General features: G+C 31.6%; 2 protein-coding genes across 4 annotated transcripts in view; one reads left to right on the top strand and one right to left on the bottom strand.

The window, feature by feature from the left end:
* Positions 1–22747, bottom strand: part of LOC145285877 (2-aminoadipate transaminase-like) — a 238921-nt gene that overhangs the window by 137982 nt on the left and 78192 nt on the right. The window lies entirely within an intron of this gene.
* Positions 2518–22747, top strand: part of LOC145285874 (kinetochore protein NDC80 homolog) — a 63598-nt gene continuing 43368 nt past the window's right edge. For 2 of the 3 annotated variants that reach the window (XM_080134321.1, XM_080134323.1), the window contains exons 1-5: positions 2518–2633; positions 4486–4577; positions 11944–12179; positions 15325–15424; positions 19681–19767. In XM_080134321.1, the coding sequence (XP_079990447.1) occupies positions 11956–12179; positions 15325–15424; positions 19681–19767 (411 nt within the window). In that variant the 5' untranslated portion in view covers positions 2518–2633; positions 4486–4577; positions 11944–11955. The remainder of the gene's footprint in view (positions 2634–4485; positions 4578–11943; positions 12180–15324; positions 15425–19680; positions 19768–22747) is intronic. The other variant, XM_080134322.1, reaches the window with a different exon arrangement.

The raw sequence follows: 22747 nt of genomic DNA, 5'->3' as shown, positions 1-22747 counted from the left end.
TTCAAATATATATATAAATACTCGCGGAAAAAGTAAAATAAGTCCAGAAAAATTAAGAAAAAAGAGGGGGGGGGTCAATAAAAAAAAGATAAAAGAAAAAACGTTGACTTTTTTTTATTATAAGAACGTAAAAAAATACTCGCGGAAAAACGGTTGTACCCATAAATATGTTTTAAAAAAAAAATATAGCAAAAACATTTAATTTATGCTTGCAAAAAAAAATAAATATTAAAATTAAAACAAAAATAACGTAAATGTTTGAAAATAAATCAGCAACAAAACGTAAATGTTTGGAAAAATAAAACTTAAATATGTTTGCGAAAACAAAACAAAATAAAACTTAAATATGTTTGCAAAAAAAAAAAAAAAAAAAAAAAAAAAAAACAACATGTTTAAAATTAAAATCTAATAAAAACATTTATTTTTATTTCAACGGTGCCATTATATACATTTTGTGCTTCCGTAACTGGGTGGACAGACATTAACGCCACCTATAGGCAAACGGAGGAAACAGGCTCTCTCTTTCTTCATGATTACCAAAAAAAAAATCAAATTTATATTAGCTCCCAAAATGATCGTCAGATTTTATCAATGACTTTTTTCCGCAGCAGCAGTAACAGGATAAAATATTAATTATGGAAATATGTGCAGATATGAATTTGTCTGTTTTATTTATCATTTTGCAAATATTAATGTATCTGACTTTTGCAAATAAATATTACTTTTTCACAAATACTAATGTGTTGCTAGTTGGTTAGTCGGAGGTTTTGCTTGTGTAAGAAACAAATTATGAAATCACAATTTTTAGAAAAAATTAAATTACAAATTTAAGATCACAATATCAATGAAGAAATTGTCGCAAAATACAATTCTAATAAATATTTGCATGATAAAAATAACAAAAAAATCAACGAATAAAACTCAAAAATACATTTTAAGTAAAAACATTATTACCTAATTACATGTCATGTCGAAATTAGTAAAAATTCCAAAAATGACAAAAAAAAAAAAAAATGCTTAAAACGAAGATCTAAAAGTTTTAGATTTTCGTTTTGAGCATTTTTTTTTTTTTACTAAAACAAAGAAACAAAAAAAATCAGTCGATATTGACTGCAATAAAAGAAACATAAAACTGCATTTTTTGACAGATTTTTTTTTCTTGTAATTGTAATGTTCTACTCGATCATTTTTCAGGCTTGTTGAATTTATTTTTATTAATTTCGACAGGCAATTAGACAATTGTGATCTTTTTACTTAAAATGCATTTTTGTATCCAATTATAATGCACAAGGATCACATCCACAACCCCCCAGAAAACAAATTAAAATTTTAAAATTAACAATTTTAAGAAATTGTAAAAATCGGACAACAAAATAATAAGTCGATTAATTCGCTGTATGACTGAAAAAAGAGACAAAAATAGTTGGTAATATTGGTCAGTAAACCGTTTCAACATACCTACCCTTAATTAATGTTATTTAAATTATTTGTCACATTATTATTTATATTTAAGAATTCAAATATTAAAAAACAATGTAATTCATGAACGATTTATTTTAATCATTTGGGTTTTTTTTCCACATGATTAGCACAAGTTACAGTATTAATAAATTACTTTTTAAAAATTTAAGATATTCTGATAAGTTGTCACAATGATTTTCAGTTTCAACAGGACTAAAACATGTCCATATAAGTAGAAAAGTAACTTATCTTGCCTTTGATAAGATTTATTATGTTATGTTTGTTTTTTAACAACTTTTATGAATCTATGTCTATAGTAAAACAAACCTAATTAAACTTTTTAAATCCTATTAAAAAAAATAATTTTGCTAAAAATAAAGAATTTTTATTCTTTATTTTTAGCAAAATTATTTTTTATATGCTAGTTAAAAAATGATATAATCCTGAATGAACGTTTTTTTTTTTTTTTTTGGCGATAAAAAAATGAAACAAACAGGACCACAAGACCGCAAGTTAGGGGCTATTTCCATATTTTTATTATTGACTCTCCCAGTTTAATTTGTATGTTTTCTTAATTGGTACGTCCTGAACCCTTATCTATTTTGAAGTGTTCACTTCACACCTACTTGGCAAAATTTACAGTTAAATATTAAAACACTGAACTTTTTTTTTTAGCTGTTAGCTTTGTACTAATTAATGTTTGCGTTTTTTTTTTTTTTTTTTTTTTTTTTTCCCCCCCCCCGGTTTCAATTTCTTCAAAACGAAATCTCCAGATTTTAGAGGAAAAAACCGCTAGCCGCTAGATCCAAAATTTACCCGCTAGATTTCAAACGAACTCTCCAGATCTAGCGGGAAACCCGCTAAATTGGCAACCCTGGCTGTCACGTGACAAAATAATGCAGAGCTAGCACGATTTAAATAATAACTGTATTTCAATACTTAATTACATTTTAAAGAATAAATATACCTATTTTATAAATTAGTATTTAAAATATTTATACAATATTAATTCTTAGATATTAGTAAAATAATTTATAATTATAATAATAATAAGAAGAAGAAGTAGAAGAATCCTGGAACCAAATACGAAAATATAAGCGAACAGATCTGAACGGTTAGCTTATTAAGTTAGTAAGGCGCTACGTTTGAACATTTGAAATTTGCATCGAAAGGTTTGTTTATTTGACAGTTTCAATTGTTTTCGATTTTACAGTTACTTTTTATATTGAAATTTCAATTTATATTGATAAATTATTTACTTTCCGTGTTTTAAGTTGTTTTCCAGAAAAGGAATTTTCATTCAGTTACTATTTTTAGTAAATGCGTGCACTGCATAAATGGTTTAAAAATCGGTTTACGTGTACGAGCGGGACCCCACTCCTCATGCTTTTTATTTTTGTTTGTTTCAGTTTATTAGTATCGATTGGACACTAATGTACCAGATTATCAAAAAAAACAAAAAAACAAAAAAAAAACATAAAAATCAATATTTGTAAGGGGGTGCTCAATTTCTAATTCAACGTTCCGCGGACATGTACAATGCCTCCCCCTCCCTCTTTTTTGTTTTCTTTTCAGTGTTTTGCAATTTTTCTCAGCGGATTATTAACGAAAAAGGTTACTATTACAGTTTATCGCCGAAAATGAAGAAGCCAATTCTTTTTTTTTTTTTTTTTTTTTTTTTCACCGTCGCCAGAATCAGGGAGAAATCCATATTTTGATACTAGTGGAGAAAGAGTGATCCGGACGTAAATAATATTATTTAAAAAGCCATTCTTAACATGGGGAGGGGAGGGTGTTTTGTACCTATACTTCAACATTACAATTGAATTAAAAAAGAATATAATAAAACTTTAATTAAACTTGGAAATACGATTTAAAAAATAGCGCGGATCGGACGGATCACTCTCTGCACTAGCACCCATATTTTAAATTATGGGTGCTAGTGCACTTACTGATCCGCGCTATTTTTTATATCGTATTTCCAAGTTTAAAGTTTTATGTCTTTTTATTTAATTGTAAGGTTAACGTATAGGTACAAACCCCCCCCCCCATGTTAAGAATGGCTTTTAAAATAACCTTATTATTTGAGCACGGATCAATAAGTGCACTAGTATCAAATTATCACCAAAGCAATAAGCATGAGTGACCACGTGAGAATTAATTTCCTCACACGCTTTCGAACACGGCAGAGTAGAGTGCTGAAAAAGGACAATGGAATAAAGCAAGCCTTACCTGAGCATTTCAGTCTGCATCAAGGCCAGAGGTTTTATGGAAATATCATATATTTTGTAATTCATATGCAAAACTAGGAAAACAAATGACTGAAGTTTGGTGCAGTATCTTTCCACCCACAAAAATCCTTTAAAATTACCGCTTGTTATAAGTTTTCAAGGGAGCGGAAAAAGGACATAACTAGGAAACGAGTAGTTTCCAAGTTATAAAGAAATTATAGTTTTATGAAGTGGATGGGGGGGATCACTTTTCTATATTAATGTAAAATGAACACCACTTTATAGCCACCTTTTGTGTGGGGGGGGGGAGTCTGTTTTTTTTTTTTTTTTGTTTTTTTTAGGCGTAGTGTTTATTTGGTAATTGTGGCCTGGTAGACAAACACAAAACCTACCTTAAAAACCTTGATTTCTATAGGTTTTGTGGTGTGTTAAAAACGAATATTGCACTTAAATTTTCAGCAAATTTCCGGGTATTAAGCAATGTAATTCTTTGTCATAAGTGGTGGCCATTGTTACATGTGCATATTTTTGCTTAATACTCTGAAAAATACTTACGTGCAAAAAATTTAAATGCGATATTCGTTTTCAGCACACCTGAAAACCTATAGAAAACAAGTTTAAGGTAGTTTGTGTTGGTCTACCACTACCAGATCAATAAACACCACTCTAGGTGTCAGAAATTTCGTGAAAAATAGTGAATAATTCCACCCCGTCTTTCCAAGCTTATAACTCATCGAAAAATGTAATTCAAGCCCTAATTTTTTTTTTTTTTTTTTTTTTTTTTCAATTAAAGGAGCAAGGACCAAGGTTTCATTAAGAAAACAAAAAACAGAAGAAAAAACGTGGTTTAAAAAAAAAAAAAGTTTTAAACTTCGAACTTGACAGGTAAATTTCTTAAAAACACTACTTATTTTTGTTTTAAATTTGAATATATTATTTATTGACCCTTTTCTCTTCAATTTGTGATATATAAAACTTTGGTGAGTAAATTATTTACTTTTTAATAGACACTTGAAAATGGGGGGGGGGTCGTGAATTAAAAAAAAAAAAAAAACGTTTGTCTAAAATATTATATTCGGTTTATTGGAAAGAGCATAAAATTTCACATTGACCCTGAAAATATTGTAAAAAATAGAATCAATAGAAAAATTGATAGATTTTTAAAGTTTAAAAATTGAAAAATATTGAGTTCGTAAAATTCATTACTGTTTTTTAAAAAATAAAAAAAATATTTCTATTTTTAAAACAACTTTAATAGTTTATTTTGAAAGTATAATCCATAAAGAAAATAAACAACCCACTTTTAAATGAGAAATTAAGAGTTTTTTATATTTTATTCGCAGTTTTGTGTTAGGGGTGTCAAATTCCTACAAAAATTTTGATACACTTGACCTCTCCTAAAAAAAAAAAGACCTCCTCAAAAAGTATCCATAAAGTGGGTGCTCATTTTACTTAAATTAATATAGGAAAGTGATCCCCCACATTTTAAACAATGTGCAGCCTTAAGGGCAAAGGTCATTAGCTTTCCAATGATCCTTCATTTGTTAAATTCTGATCAATAATCGTTGAGATTTTGAACTTATAAAATTGCCAAAAAAGGTTGTGTGTGTATTCGTAACCAAATTGAATATTGAAATGTTCATATCTTTGGTTCTATGAAACGAAATATGAAAATTTTCAGGCTGTTTGAAGAATATAATATTCTATGGTTAAAATTTTATGACAATTGGTAAAAGAGAACCTATATTTTCAAACCAATAAAATATGGCGAAATTTGCCTACATTTGTATATATTAGGTACATGCAAAATGAATGCTGATGCTCCAAATGTTTAAACATTTTGACCCCTCCCTTTGCTTAAAGATTAACCAAAAATCAGGAAACTAATCAATTTTAATGAAATTTTTAGTATTTATCAAATAATGAACCCATTTTTATTTACATCTTAGTGGAAATGTATTTTATTTAAACGAAATACCTCTTCTATGAAAATAAAGCATCATAAATTGTAACAATTAAAAAAAAAAAAAAAATTTAATTATTACAGGAACTTTCCGAAAAAAAGATCCTAAAGTTCATATTAATGAATCAAAAAATTAATTTCTCGAAGTATCGATATTATCATTGAATTAAGATTCGTTTATTTCTAATTTTCAGAAAAAAAAAAATTAGATTTGCAAAAAATATTTCTACGTTTTTAGATTATAGGTTTTGCGTAATTTTTACATATAAGATTCTAATATTTTCCTTGCTTGCATGAATGTGAAACTTTTGACGTAACATTTTTATATAATCTAAAAAATTTTCTTAATTTAAAAACAGGAACATGGAAAATTAACTAAATAAAAAAAAATAGTAAAAATTATACATTCATTCATGATAGGAATGTACAGATGCATGGCTGGAGTAAAAAAAAAAAAAAAAAAAAAAAAAACAGCACCCCCTACATCCCTTTTAACTACCTGACGTCATTTTCAGGCAGCCTTTCGACTGTTCAAGATTTTGGGCTTCTGTACAATCTGTGACGAGAACTTTGTTTTATTTTGGTTGACCGAAACAAGAATCTCTCGCTTTTGGGGGCTAATTAAGGTTTTTTTTTTTTTTTTTTTTTTTTTTTTTTTTTTTTTTTTTTTTTTTACGAACAAGGTCATCTTCATTCTCTCACCAGTTGTGTGCAAAGGTTTGCTACAGATAGCATGAACAACAGACTTCAGGCTTTCTATCAGTGTTCTTATTCCTAGATGTATGCCTTTTTAAAAAAGGCTAAAGGTGCATTGCTTGTTGTGGTTTAACTGTGCCTCCAGACACCAACCTGGGTATTTCTATACCTAGTGCATGGAAATACTACTATTCTTGCGTGGATGGGACTCTCCAATGGTGAATCTTGCTTCCCTCCCCCCCTCCCTCACACACACACACACCCACCATAAAAAAACAATTGTGATAATTTAAAATTAGGCTGGCAGTCAAAAAAAAAAAAATGAACATGATGGCAGCCATCTTGGTTGGAATTTAAAAGCTGTAAAGAGAGTTAATATTTGAGATGAAATAAAAAGCATTTAAAACTACTTAAAAACACCAAAAAATGATGCAAGTAGATTACAAAGTGACTGTTATTGGCTATAATAACATTTATTTGTTGTATATTTGGATTACTGTGGATTGTAAAACAAACCCCAAATTTTGTTTTGAAAACTTGAATTTGTCTGGAGAAGTCCTTGAAAATGGACATTTAAAAATCTATGTAATATGTTCAGTATGTCATAATCTAAAAAAAAAAAAAAATACACTTTTTCAGGCACTGCATATTGTCTTTGTAATAAAATTGCATGGGGTGGGAAACTGCGGTTATGAATAATATATTTTACTTTTTATTATAGACTTAAGTTTTAATTTGTTCATCCATCTGGCTTGTGAGAACATTCAGCATCTGAGTGTGATCTGTAAGAGTGCCACCTGTATGAGTTTGGTGCTTTAATCAGCATTTTGAATATTGGAAGATTTAAAAATGAGGAGTCAATAGCAGAGATTTTGTAAATTTTGACTCCATAATCCTAGTATATATTTCACAAGTATAATAATCTCTACATTTTATCCATTAAAATCAGATTTATTTAGTTAGGATGGCTCAACTCTGCCAAATCAACGGTGAAAATGACATTGTACCCTGACCTTTTTCACTCATTCTTTTTTTTTTCGCAATTTTTCTCTCTATTCCTCCTTGATGGATTGATCTCTTATGGTGAGATCTGACATTAGGGTCAGAAATTGATTGAAGAGCCAGCCTTTCCGAAGAGGAGCACTCTGGCTTGCAAAAAATACCTAGGCAGTCCTGTCAACATTCCCTGATAGGAACGATTTAGGCAATTAGCAATAAACTAACCTCTTAAAGAGAGATGGCAAAGCCTGGGAGGGTGGATCTCCTAGAACTGCACAGGGCCAGTAACATACCACAACCAGCAGGAAAAAACCCATTTCAGAAATGGCTTGAACTCTGATTTTGGTGCCGAGGGGAAAAAATTCTGTGTTTTTATTTATATATATATACTAGCTGTACCCTGCCACGCGTTGCTGTGGCTCAATTTGGTGTAATGGAAAAATTCCCATATTAAGAAAGCCATATTAAAAATGGCTTTTGGAATGAATACCACAGTTCTCCCCACGTTAAGACTTTTGTAATAAATTGTTAGTTGATAGCACAGAATAGTTACCAAACACCATCCCCTCCCCATGGTAAGAATGGCTAAAGAAAATAACGGTTTTCTTTGTAGAAACATATCTGTATGTCACCTAAAAATTTCTTTAATGAAGGAAAAGCACTTTTTTTTTTTTTTTTTTTTTTTTTTTTTTTTATAAAAATCAACTTGTAAAAAAAAAAAGAAAAAAATGTATTTTCACTGTTAAAAGTTTTCTGAAAAAAAAAAAAAGCTTTAACCTAACAATTTATGGTAAAAAAAGCAAAACCTCAACAATCGACTGACGTATAATGTCACAATTTTTTTGGTAGATTTGCCGTTTAGTTGTACAAATAGCCTACAACCGTGTTATCAAAAAAAGGGACACGCTGGGTCGTCACCGGAATGTATCCATAAGTTTGTTTACGTATAATTTTAGATTAACCACATTGTTTAACAAATAAAAGGATTAAATGTGTTTTATTTCATAATTTATTATTGTTTTATAATTAAACATTTAAAACATTAAACAATACAAATATGTTGTTTTACAAATAAAAAAAGAAATGAAAACTGAAATTTTAAAATGATTAAATGTGTTTTATTTTATAATGTAAAATTTTTATTTTATAATTTAAAATTTTAAACATTGAACAATACAAATAAGACGTTGTTTAACAATTAAATGTGTTTTATTTTATAATGTAACATTTTTATTTTATATTTTATAATTTAAAATTTAAAACATTAAACAATACAAATATGTTTTACAAATAAAAAAAGAAATGAAAACTGAAATTTTAAAATGATTAAATGTGTTTCATTTTATAATGTAAAACTCTTATTTTATAATTTAAAATTTGAAACATTGAACAATACAAATAAGATTTTGGTTTGATTTTACATTTTATATTGTACTCGGATGCATATGATGATGCGTCTCCACAATAATTCAATATTTAACTTCATCTTTCATGATTTCTTTTCCAGAACAAAACCACATTTTATTTATATTGTTTAATGTTTTTATTTTTCAATTATAAAAATAAAACACATTTAATCATTTTAAAACTTCATCTTTCATTATTTCTCTGTTTTATTTGTTAAACAACGTTAATTTTAAATTTTAATCACAGGATTATATTTTCAATAATCATGTAAATATAAACAAACTTTCTGTTTTCGATATGTACACCAGTGTCGACTCAACGTATCCCTTATTTGATAAGAGTTGGAGGCTATTTGTACAACTAAATGGAAAATCTGCCTTTTTTTTTTTGTCACGCTATCTTATTGTTTAATAATAAATTGTTAGCTGAAAGCACAGTATAGTTACAAAACACCCTCCCCTCGCGAATGTAAGAAATAAGTTATTTCAGCACGATACGAAAAATGCATACTGTACTTTCACCTGACAATTTGTAGTTTTAGTAATAAAAACAAAATTTTGGGTACTTATATTTTTTGTTACCGTGCTGAAATCATAATGTTAATATTTTGAAAGGCATTCCTAACATGGGAAGGATAGTAAAAATAAAAAAAAGATCCTGTGAAAGTTTAATTTAACCAAAAAAAACTATGTAAAAATAGCGTGATATCAAAAATGCATAAGCACCAAAATGTGGCTTAATTTTACAGGAGATATTGTTCCCGGGTGCATACGATGTCAAATGGTAACCGTACTATGTTTACATATATTTTTTTTTAATATCTAATAAATGTAAAATTAGTTAGAAAAACCCCTCACCTACTCCGTAAGAATGGTTTGCTGAAATAATGATATATTTCAACATGGCACCAAAACTACATAAAGACCGAAAATTTCATTTTTATTGGTCAATGTTTGTCATTCTAAATAAAATGAAAGACATGTAATCATTTCAAAACTTCATCTTGCAGTTTATTTTTTTTTTTTAATTTGTTAAGCACATGATTATATTTTCAATAAGTATGTTATTATATTTTACCCATTTAAAGGTTGTAAAACATGTAAACAAACTTTTGCTCGATACGGGTAACGACTTTTAAGAGTCCCTTTTAGTGAGTACTTGGTGTGGGGATATATGTTTAACTAAACGGCCAATCTGTCCCAAAAAATCCGGTATTGTTTTACTTTAAGGCCTGTCTCGCGTTCGTATATAAGAAAATAATGCTTTGTAGATTTATTTCAGTATGCTGAAAACGAATCTGCAGACCGTTTCCGTCGCAAAAAAAGTAGTTTTCATGATATGAAGAAATTACTTTTACGAAAAGTGGGTGATCACTTTGCGATGTAAATGTAACTTGGAATGAGCACCCACTTTGTGGCCACGTGAGAGCGGCATTTTTTGTGTGTTTATTTTTGTTTGATTTCCTTTGCATGGTAATAACCCCTGAACTCTGGGATTATTTTCCATTTCACAGCCGTAGCCGTTGTTTACGCTACGCGCGAGCATAAACGAAGGCTGGTAAATATGCACTCGCGTACCAAACTGCCTTGTCAAGAAAACCTTACATGCAATAAACACGAAAGAAAATGCCCTCTCTCTCTCTCTCAGGTGGCCAGAAAGTGGGTGCTCATGTTAAGTTAAATTTACATGGAAATGTGATCACCAAGTTTTCAGAAAAGTAAATTCCTTATATCATGTAAAGTATTTTTTTGCGACAAATGGTTTAGTTTTGTTTTTAGCACACTGAAATCTACAAAAGTTTTTTGTTATATACGAACGTGAGATGGGCCTTTGGGGTAGAAAAGTTTGCGTGTAAAACCGAAAATGAAGTCTATAGAAAAAAAATGGATGCTATATATATATATAATTTTTTTTTTTTTTTTTTTTTAAATAACTAAACAATCCAAACGTTATAAAAGTTAAGGACAAATGAATCTAAAAGTAAAAAAATAGGGATGTTTTTTGTACTTATCAATTAAGCAGATATTGAAATATTGTAAATCGGAAATCATCAACTCATGGTGCATGGATAAAAATAGTTCCGCATTTACCAAAAATATTTTTATTTTATTTAATAATTTCTGTTACTATTTTAACGATTTTTAAAAAGTGTATTATAGCCAGAATCGTTATATTTCGTCATTTCAAAATGGTAAACCGGAAGTATATTCGCTAATTGGCTCAGATGAAATCGGAAATTTTCCCCGACGAATAAGTTTTTTTTTTTTTAATAAGGTAATATTTACTTTTTAATATTTAAAAACACAGATGGTAAAGATTCAGTTATAAAATTTCACAGAAAACGGGATTGTAAATTTCTAGTTTATCGATTTTTTTTTTTTTTTTTTTTTTTTTTTTTTTTTTTTTTTTTTTTTTTTAATAAACCAGACGTTCCATTTTTATATATATATATCCTGATTGTCACTGCTAATTTATTATTAGACTGGGTTAATGTAAGGGAAAGATGAAGAAAAATATAGGTTATTTGGATCATCCATACCTATAAAAGAAAGATTTTTATCTTTTAAATATATCCTTATAGATTTTTTTAAATCATGTTTTTTATGATATTTAAAAAGTATGTGGTTCACTTAGTGACCACACAAATGGAGTGTCAGATTATTGTGTACAGGCTACTTATGGACCATAAAAACCGATTATGCTGATTACTGTATTTTCTTGAAAAAGATGTCTGCCTCAACAGAAAAATGTTCAACTGGAAAATTATTTTACCGAAAACTATTAATATTAAACTATAGAAAGGAAAATACTAGAATTAAAAAGATACACTCAATCAGATGTGCCTTATGCAGTAATAAAAATATAATTTGCATTTTGTTTCACTTTTTAAGATTTTAAATATTTATAAATTTTTTCATTATAAAAGACGATTATTATATTGATTATAATTTTTTGACAGAAGAAATAAAATGAATTCATATAAAACATTAGAACAAAAATTTTAAATCATCCAATTATATAAATATTGTCAAATTTTGTAAATAATGATTATTTATTAAATTGATTTTAATTTTTTTTAATTAAAAACAAAAAAAAAAATGATTGAAATATTTTAAATCAGTAAATTGTCAACACATTACATCATGATTGCTTATTTCTATATATTTCCTTTGATTTTTGTTTCAGTAAATCTCAAGTATGAGGCGTTCTAGTTCGTGTGATAGTAGGAAATCTGTTGCTCCTGGACGAGTAGCCAGACCATCTTCAGCTAAAAAGCCTCAGCCCATTAAAAGGTTTCCATCAGCTGACCGATTGTCATCTGGACAAAACGGACGATTCTCTACAGGACAAAATGGACGACCTTCTCTTTTGGGGCGGACATCAGTTGGAAAATCGTCAATTGGGGGCACCATAGGGAAAAGGTAAGAGTAAATATATGCTTTTGATTTGATATTGAAAATATATTTATTTGATAAGCTTTTTGTTTTTGAATGCTTCTTAAAAAAGGCTCTGTGGGTTTGTCTGTTACACTTAAATTTGAAGTATCATTTTCAGTAATATATCAGGAAGATGAACACTCATACCGTGCACAGGCTTAGGTTGCCCTTGGGTAAGGTGTAGTACTTGTTAATCTCTTCAGATGCTCTTGAGTAGGGAGTGGGTTTTGTTACAAAAAGAACAAAAAAAAAGAGGGAGTTCATTGGTACTGTATGGAAATCTTGGTACTTGTACAGTTTAATCAAGACATTAAAAAATGAAAATATTGAAAAAAAAAGTTATTGCACATACCCCCCCCCTATTTTTTTTTTTTTTTTTTTTTTTTTTTTTCAGCGAAACAAAAACAATTTGATACCGAGCAAAAGGTAGACATGTTTCGATTTTTGGGGAAGAAAAGCTATTATTTAACATGGGGAGGGAGTGTCAGCGCTTTGGACTTAGTTATCTCCCCGTGGTGTGTTCTAAAAATCAAAACATGGCTACCTTCAGCGCGCTGTTGTAAAAATGTTTGTCCGCTGCGTAAAAAAAAAAAAAAACTTGATCAAATTGAGAACTTCGTTCCATAACGGGTACATATAATATAACTTTTTTCATTTTTTTAATATCTTGATTAAACTATACAAGTACAGAAATCTTTTAGTGATAGTCATAAATAAAACACCAACTTTCAATTTGTCATGAGTTAGCATGGAAGTAGTAATGCTCAGAAAACTGTCATAAGAATGCTTAATGTCAGTGCGCAATTTGGTCTAACCAAAGATAGTGAAACAATAATAAAAAAAAAAAAAAAGGCAATTTCATGTTCATGGAGTATTAGCAATAAATGAAGAGGAGACAAGAGGGATGCTTACAAATGTTGCGATGAGAAATTGCTAAATATTGAGTTTCCATGGAACCGTGAAAATTTAGAAGTTGCAGAAACGCTATCCAGTCCAGCTATAAGAATTAAGAAATGGTACGGGAAGCTGCTGTAAGATGAAGAATGGTAAGACTGCAGGATTCACAGGCGTAGTTGCAAAAATGTTGAAAGAATTGCGATAATCCTGAACTTAACCTCTTCCTTTATGACCCGATTTGTTATCTCAAATGACAATGAACTTAGTACAATTGTGACTTGATGCAAGCATAAAAGGAAGCACTTGTTAGAGGTAATTACAGAATCTTAAAATTGGTGGATCAGGTACTGGTAATGGTTGAAAGAATAATTGAGCAACAAATAAGAAGCCAGATAAGTGTAGGTTGGTTTTATATGTTGGTAAATTACCACTCGTGCTATATCTAATCTAAGACAGATGTAAGAGAAGTATCTTTGTAACACTATGCGTCGGGTAATACAAGTTCGCCTTGCTAAGGGTTAGGTGGCGTGTTTGACACAAGGTTTGAGAATTTTATTTTCTCCAAAGTCTGGAATGTTTTTATTGTGATATGAACAAAAAAAGTAATTTCTTCGTAAAGTCTACATCAGAGACGGGAAGTCTGGTTGACAACCATGAGGATGTTGGCAGTGGACCATGTGTCTTTATGAAAGATGACAGGACCACCATGTAAATGATAAGAATTGGTTTGAAGGATGGAAGGGCATAGCTGATGCTATAGTTTCTTTATAGCAAATGGGTTTGAGAGGGAAAGGAAAAAGAATTAAAGAGATATGGTTTAAGATAAAGAAAAGATTCAGAAGAAATAAGAGTAGGGAAAGACAAGAGAAAGGGTAATCTCCAAATGGTAGAGGAGGAAATGCTAATCTCAAAGATGGTAGTTAGAATTAAGGTTCCATAAAAAAAAAAAACATTGTTTAAAATTAGAAAAAGGATTTGTCTGCTGACCGTTGGAGCTTGGGCTCCTGCCCAAGGTCAGATAACCTCCCCAAAAGAGCTAAGTTGGAAACATTCTGCATCTTGAAAGCATTAAGAACCCGAAAAATTAAATTTCCTTTGCAAAAAAAGTGTACCCTGAAACATCTTATGAATAATTATTTGCGTTTATAAAAAAGTGATCTGAGTTATTATTGACTTGCTTTAACTTGAAAACCCAGTTAATTACAGCGCCAACATCATGACCAGCCATTCACCAAAGCACTTACGAGAGCTCGACCCGCAGCATCCGACAATGAACAAAAAGCCAGCGTCCTAAAGTTATTGCCACACAGACTGAGGGTCACGTGTTTTGTGCACTATGAACGTCAGCAGTAGTTTCAGTGAAAAGTGTCTGGTTATATTTTAAGGAGTCCATCACTAGACGAAGTTAAGAGTGTTGCTACAGAGATCTGGGTTAGTGCAAAGTTCCTTGCTCAGGTGTACGACTAGGCCCTGGTGGATTACATTTATGATCCATGAACCAGGACAACAATAGACCCGAAGGGTTCTATCTTAAGAAGAACCTATATTTTGCTTTTGTGGATCTGGAGGATGCTTTTGACAGTTCCACGAGAAGTTGGGTTGTGGTGGGCTTTTTTGCTTTTTTTTAACTAATAATTCTTTTATGGTAGAAATAAGTAATCCGTATCAAGAATTCATAAGATACATTGCAAAATGATTTATGGACAAATTTGTTTTTATAAAATTGTTAGTGTTTCTATTTTCAATATGGTGTATGTTCATTCATCATAGCAAAAGTAGTACTGTTAAATATTGGAACCCTATGTAAGTATAGATTATTTTAACTAGTATAATTTTTGGTAAGGTTTTACATTAGTACATGTCAGGAAATAAACCCACCTCTGCAGCTGACATGATTGAAGTGTGTGTCTGTGTGAATAGCAGAGGGGCAAATCATGCTAAAAATCAGTGTCAAATGATATTTTATAGAAATGACGTCACGTGTTAGACAGAACAGTTTTTAATCGAGTTGGGAAGCAAAACAAGCAACATGCATCTTGAAATGCAGAAATGCGTTTGTTAGAAACGATATGTGCAACCTTTTTGTTTATTAGCATGAAAATATTACACTGGACAAAATATGCAACCAAAGGAAATATAGTTTTTACTAATAAATATATAAAAATGCCAATTCCTTCAATTTAAAAAAAAAAATTTTTTTTTATTTATTTATTTATTTTTTTTTTTTTTATAGAATGTCTCGTGGGCTTGAACGTGGTCGAAGTGAAGTCAAAGAAACAAGACCCCTTAATTCTAGGGCTTACCAACAGCGATGTGTGAAAATTTTAATTGAGGTTTGGAGCTTTTTCATCCAAGTATTGTTGAATATTTTTTATGTGTCCTTTTCAATTGTCTTCAATCTAAGTTTTTGGGATATCAGAATTGGAAAAATTTCTGCTCATTTTCTCATACACGAAACAATTCTTTTTTAAGTTTTTTATATCAAACTTGATTTTCTTAGTAATGATGAAATGATAAATATTTTTTTTTTTCTAACTACAAATAAAACTAAAATCTCTTGGTCACACCCAAAAGTTTATTTTTACATTTTGCAAAAATGTGTACATATTAAATGTGTTTTGCAGTATTATCCCACCCCTTAACACACCACACGCAAAAAAAAAAAAAAAAAAAAAAAATATCCATAAATTGTATCAATACAAGTAACCTATCTTTGTATGTACGTAAGCAAAATATCCACATGCAGGCACCTACATAGATGAAGATGAGGTGAAGAACGTTTAAATATGTGAAGGATAGGTACTGATGGGCAGGGAGAATGTAATTAACGTTAAAACATTTTTTTAATGCGTGTCTTTTTTCCATCCGTACTGTTATCTCTAATCTGAATGATCTTTCGTCACCTGAAAATTTGCCAGTAGAGGTTTACTTAAATGTCTGTATCTTCAAACTAAGGCAATTTGAAATGGTCGTTTTTCTTCATCAGATATGGTGTACAGTCACAACTGTCTCTCAACAACTGCCAACCCCAACTTTGTATGTTGTGGTTTTCTTATCTACTGTTCTGACCATGCCATTTATCGCACTGGCGATCGCCTAGGGTGCAAGCACTGGATTAAAAATTGGGTACTATGGTAAAATGCTCTAGAAATTGATGCAAACTGATTTTGTGTCACTTTTAGTGTCTGGTGGAAGACAAAAGAATAATTTTTAAAAAATGGCTACTTTTATTTATATGCTGGTGATCTTGTTGAGTAATGAGATTTCTTGTCGCCTCATATGCAAATGAGATGCTGCTGGTTTGAATAAAAGACCGATTTTTCAGAAACTGAGTTAATTCAGATTTTTGGAATAGTGAACTTTTAACAGCAGTGTGCTGAATTTTACACCAGATATTGTTGAAAATGCAGAATAGTTAACAGTTGATTATTTAATCATGGTACAGAAACACAAAATCAGATAAATTGCATATAAGCCAGTTGTTCTCTGGGTGTGCGTGTGTGACAGTCATAGAAAATGACTCCCAAACAATAGCATCCACGTCTCCTGAATAGATTAGCATCTCTGTATCACAAACGCCATTCGGTCAGGTGAATCGACCAGCATGCGTTAGCCTCGAATGTCCAAACCATAAAAAACTAAACAAATATACAACATAGATATACAGGGATTAGAAAAGGTTTTCGGGGTATAAGGGATTGTAACGTTTTCATGCAAAGCAGACACAGGCAGGGATCTTGGAGGCACATATCTAAGCTAATGGCCGAAACCCTAGAGAAAGATCTTCAGTCTGTAGTAGAATGGGGTCATAAATGGATGGTAACGTTCAACGCTGCCAAGACAAAGCTCGTTTACTTTAATAATTACATGAAACCTTACTAGCCACCAATAGCTATGACTAGAGATATTTTACCTGAGAGCACTTTGTTCAAGCTCCTTGGCTTAACGTTCACAGGAAACATGAGTTGGAATAGATACATCGAGATTATTACTAAGGCTGCTGCAAAGAAAGTGGGCTCTCCCTACCGTGCTAGAAAGTTACGCCCGAAAGTATCCTGTACCTCTACAAAGCCACCATTCACCCATGTATGGAGTACTGCTATCACATTTGGGCTGGTGCATCTGGTACTAGTCTCTCACTCCTGGACAGGGTCCAAAAGAGTCACCAACCTAATAGGTCCTGAACTGTTATCTAAACTTCAGCCTGTCCCACCGATGAAATGTTGCATCCCTCTGCCTGTTTTACAAGTATTTTAATGGTGGATGCTCTGACGAACTACAAGCACTTGTATCCCCTCGACGAAAATACCCCCGACAAGCAGCAAAGTCCCACTCCTACACTGTTGAGATCCGATGTAAGAAAGCCTTTTACTCTAATAGCTTCTTCTCCAGAACTGCAGGACTTTGGAATTCTTCAGGTTTCCTGCTTCCTGCAGAAGTTCAAGTGTAATGTGAACAGACATTTTGCTGTTAAACTCCCTACATAGTACCCTTGGAACTTGGGTCCCTGATAGTAGCCCCCTGCAATATGCCTTGTTTGGGATGAAAATGTAATAAATTAAAAAAAAAAAAAAAAATCATCTTAGTTAAGTTCCCATATATCAGTTAAGATGTAACTGAGATAATTTGTCTGTCACGGCTATTATTTATTGTCGTTACTTGTCAGTGTCACTTAATCTTACAATCTGCTTAATCTCTGAGGATCTCTTAGCTGCAAACTACCTCAAATAACCTTGACTCCTAAATATATTAACTTATGACCAGAACGCCTATGTCCAGTCTTTTGTCTTAGTCACTGCCCCTCCCCCACACCTGATCAATAGAAACTGACTTCTTCCATGTTTATTCTCTTAGCCACTTGTAAAGATAAGACAACGAAAGGAAGTCTCATTTTAATATTTAAAAAAAATAACTATTGGTTATCTTCATTAGTAAGAATATATAAAATAGAAACGAGTTAGTAGCTTAGTGTGTGTAAGGATAGATTGAATATTATACCGGCTTGTGGAAGGTTTGAATAGTTTAGTGTACACGTGTTATAGTTAGTAGCTGGGAAAAAGGATTAGACAGTCCTGAGATGTAGATTAGATAGGCTAGTTAACAGAAAGAAAGAAAAGTAATCAGTGTATTTATGTGTTTAGGAGTGTGTGTCTACATATCGACGTGAGCAGTCCTGTAGCATGGTAAAGAAAGGTTATGTGTACTGTGTGTGGACAAAGGATTAAAGAGTTCCATAGCCATGTTGGCTTGTGATACTCGCGTTAGCCTGGGGCCAAAGCCTCAGGTGATGTCTGCTGACAGCCAGAGCAGGAAAAGAGAGCTTGTTGCCAGTTTCACCTTTTATACACTCGGTCATGTGATTAAGAGCTGGTTTGTGATTGGACAATCCAGAAAGAAAATAGATTTAAAATCTCGAACTGCGAGAATTAGCTTCTGCTTGTGCTTGTTGCAATCTTCATCTGCTACACACTCCCAGCTAACTACCCCTCTTCCGAACATATTTGTGTGTGTGTTGGTCAATCATTTTCTCATATTGTTCGGAGTCTTGGTCTGGGGGAGGGGGTTAGACCATCCATAATATCACAGTTGCATGTTAGCTATAGCAGTACAAATTAACCTCCTCCATGAAATCTTATCATTTACATTAATTTCGATGTGCCATTGCTTGAATTTATTTTTTATGAAGTAATTTCCAATCTGCAAGACTGCAACATAATGATAGATCCATGATTAGATGGATCTTTTAATGTGAAATAAGACAGTAATAATGACAACAAAAATAAGTAGCAGAGAAACAATATTTAATACTGATTGGTCAATTCTAGCAAAATACTTAATCTTAATTGGTTGCTGATACCAGACTTAAACCAATCACAAAGAGTCATTTCAGGAGTTCATCAATTGCTTCTACTGCTACATGAGGAAGCCAAGCACAGCTGCCAGTGAAGAACTTAGCTTACCAAATGAACTCATGTCGGTCACTGCTACCCAAACTTCTTGCATGCAAATTAAATCTAGCTATGACTGCTTGGCTGTGCATTTCAGTAAACAACACAAGTCACTGTTATTGACTATTGATATGTCCTATGAAAGTGATGTATTCGTTTGAAGTAGCCGAATAGGTTATGCTAAAGTTTTGAATAGTAATCTTGTAAGTCGCCTTACTGAACAAGTGTTTGTGGTCGGAGTGAGTAATCCTCAGTGTGAGACTGGCGGCGTACCTTTCAACGTCTCTCCTAGGCAGCTCCAGTAGTTGGTATTTATGAATTAATCAGCTAATCGTATTTTTGTAAGTACCTGGATGTACTTGGTGTTCATTACATTAACTACTAAACAACAACAGCTTATACAATCTCATGAACTCACTCGCTAAAAGTCCACACATACAGACAAAACATTTTCTTCATATGGATCCTGTAAACTCTTTTCTTTTCACTTTTGATAACGCCTTATACTTTACAGCACAAGGCATTTAAATCTATCTTGAAAGACCTTATGTTGATATTTTCTCATCAATATCAAAAATTGCAACTGAAATTTCACTTCAAATCTTTCTATATCATGTTTAAATTGACAAATTCTCTTCTAGTTTTTGACAGCACACGGTTATCCAAACAATCTTACTCCAAAGATGTTGCTATCACCAACAACCAAAGATTTCCTGAAAGTTTTTGAGGTACGTTTTCAATTTTTATCGTTTTTGTAGGCTAAATCTAGTGAATTACAAGTTCTTTGTTTTGGAATTTTTTAGATGAAGATTGATAATTTGTATTTGGAATATTCAGACTACTGTTCTCATCTAGAGTGTTATTTTCACAAAATAAATATAACCCAAACAGTAATTTAAATAATCCAAATAAAATAAGTTTTTTTTTTTTTTTTTTTTTTTTTTTTTTTTTTTTTATCATCAAAATGGTATGCTTCATTAAAAAAAAGAAAAAAATTCTTTTAAAGAACAATAATAATAATTAGCTGTTTCTATCCAACATTGCCTGGGAATCTGTTTATTATTATTATTGGGGCTAATAGCACAATAGGGTCTGAAATTCGAGCCTTGTTTTCACTTTTGGAAAAGTTAGGTCATGTAGTACGGTGTCACAGCAAATAACACAGCCATCTCTGTTTTGATCCGTGCTGTCTTTTAGCCCCTCCCCCATTAAAAGTTTTGAAAAGACCACGTTTCAAATTTTTTTTCTCTTATTTTTCATTTCTTCATGGCTTTTTGAGCAATTCTCGAAACTCTGAAGGAGAGCACATCATAGCGCTCTTTGTACTGCCTCATGCGCGCACACACACACACACACACACACACACAAATACAGGTGAAAGAATTTTCAAGCAATTATCGCTATAGATAATGAACTGAAAAAGTGGTAAAAAAAATAATTATATGGCAAACAAATGCTACCAAAGGCAATATAAATTGCTCTTCTACCTTGATAAGTTTTAGTGCTTATGCATCTGTTGCTGCACTATTTTTCTTTTTTAATGGTATTTTCAAGTTAAATTCAATTTTTACAATATTTGTTTATTACATTATCAGGTGACTGTACAAAATAGTTACAAAACACCCTCCCCATATTAAGAATGGGTTTCTAAATGTTATTTCACCATAATATAGATGCGCAAGTACAGTTTTTAGTGTTATTATTAGTTTTTATTCCGACCCCCCCCCCTACCTATCTGCCAAAATCTTTTCCTGTCATTTTTTTATTTATTTACGATTTTTTTGCTCATGCTGATGTTCATTCAAATGGTCACTATTATATGGCACTATCGGCCAAGTGCCACGTGACTTAACTTTTCCCAAAATGAAAACCAGGCTCAAATTTCAGACCCCATCACACTATTAACACATTATTATTATTATCACTGTTTACGATTTAAATAAGGAAGAATTTGATTTTGGCCAAAGTTAACTCTTATACAGCCTCACATCACAAGTGCATTTGAGAAGTTTTATCACCACAAGAGCAGAAGGGGCTGGCATATAAAATCCATGGTAGGTTCTTTGGTATGACGGGTGCATTCGGAATGAATTAAACCATGATACTTCATTTCAGCTTTAATTCAAGCTATTATTATATCTAAAAATAATTTTCTAAAATCAACATTAGGTTCTCTATAGAACAATATAAATTATAGTATATTATAGACTGTCACTGCAGAGAGGCATGTGAAGCTTTCTCCTGGTGCACCATAGTGAGTCCCTGGTTAGAGCAGGCAATCAATCGATTTGATGATAAAACATATCAAATGTAAAATATTCATTGATACTCATTCACTCCCAGACAGCATCGGGTCTCCCTGCTAGCTATTATTTGTAAAATCAAATTGCATAATTACTGTAGAATTTTTTTTAAGTAATAATTTTGTAAAAGGTATTTTTGCAACCACGCCATACTAGGAGCCTATGAACCGATGTTACATTAATCTACTTCCAAAATAAATTTTTATTTCTTAAAAACCCAAGATAGCTACCTAATACAAATTTTGTTATTTAGATAAATACCAGCCTTGGTGCCTGGGTGTTTGGAGGTGTGTTGAGCAAAAAAAAAGATGGTATTAGGTAGGCTCGAACCCGTACCGCATAAGAGGAAAAGGGCGTGAAAAAAGCGATGTCTTTGCTGTTGCGCCCATTGCCAAACCGGAAGTGACGAATGTTTTAATTAAGGCTAGTCAATCGTAAAGAAGTGATGACTTTCGAAAATATCGGCAAAAAAAGGCGTCCCCCCCCCCACTTCTTATAGAAAAGTGCCCAGCTGAGGGTGAAGGAATTAATGTTTTTAGCTAATTTTTCAATATTTGTTGTCCGAAGGGTCGAGCTTCAAAATGACACCGATCTAGTGAAAATCCATTGCCTCTATCAAAAATTTTTGCGAGATATGCAAACATACATACATTTAAAAAGACAGGTGAGATTTATATTATAGATGAATTGTTTCTATTATATTTACAAGATATATAAAAAAAAAAATTGTTTAATGTTCCATGGGCTGAAATAAGCTCTTACACTCTAAAATTCACTTGATATTGAAGTTATTGAGGAAATCGTTAGAAAATCATATTTTGGTTTTAAAAGAAAAAAAAAAGGGAAATAAATATCTAAACGAATTTAGAGTTAACTCCCCTTTGTCTACGTTGTTAGCAGATCAGGCTTCCTGAGACAAAATGCACTCAACATTGATGCTTTTTGTTTTTCTACTTTTTGCAAAACAATTGTTGTGCAGAACCAAAAACAATCAACCTTTTCCTCTTTTTCTTTCTTCCCATTTCCCCTTTCTCTTTTTATCTCCTCCACTTCCTGACTGGTTTCCTAACTTAAAATGTACCAAACATTAATGCTGTAACACTTTTCCCTCTCCTATTGCAAAAGTCATTCATGTTCTACAGGGCAAGGAACAAAAACAATAAAATCCACTATAAGACAACCAAACCATGATGAAATGGTCATCCTGAAGAACAAATGTTTTTTTAATTTTGATATATTAACAACAAAACTTGCAGTTTAGACTGATTTCCTTTTATAGATTAGACTAGCGTGGGTGCCCGGGTGTGTGTAGGTGGTGTAGTAAGGACCCCCCCCCCTAAAAAAAGTGGGGGAGGGGTCAAAACCACAGTAGGCAGCCTAGGTGGAAAGAGGTGTTGTTAAAAGA

Source organism: Euprymna scolopes, chromosome 10 (assembly GCF_053919585.1).
Source record: "Euprymna scolopes isolate OS-2025 chromosome 10, ASM5391958v1, whole genome shotgun sequence".
Taxonomy (NCBI): domain Eukaryota; kingdom Metazoa; phylum Mollusca; class Cephalopoda; order Sepiida; family Sepiolidae; genus Euprymna; species Euprymna scolopes.
The sequence above is the reverse complement of the archived record's forward strand: the minus strand, read 5'-3'. Positions and strand labels throughout refer to the sequence as shown.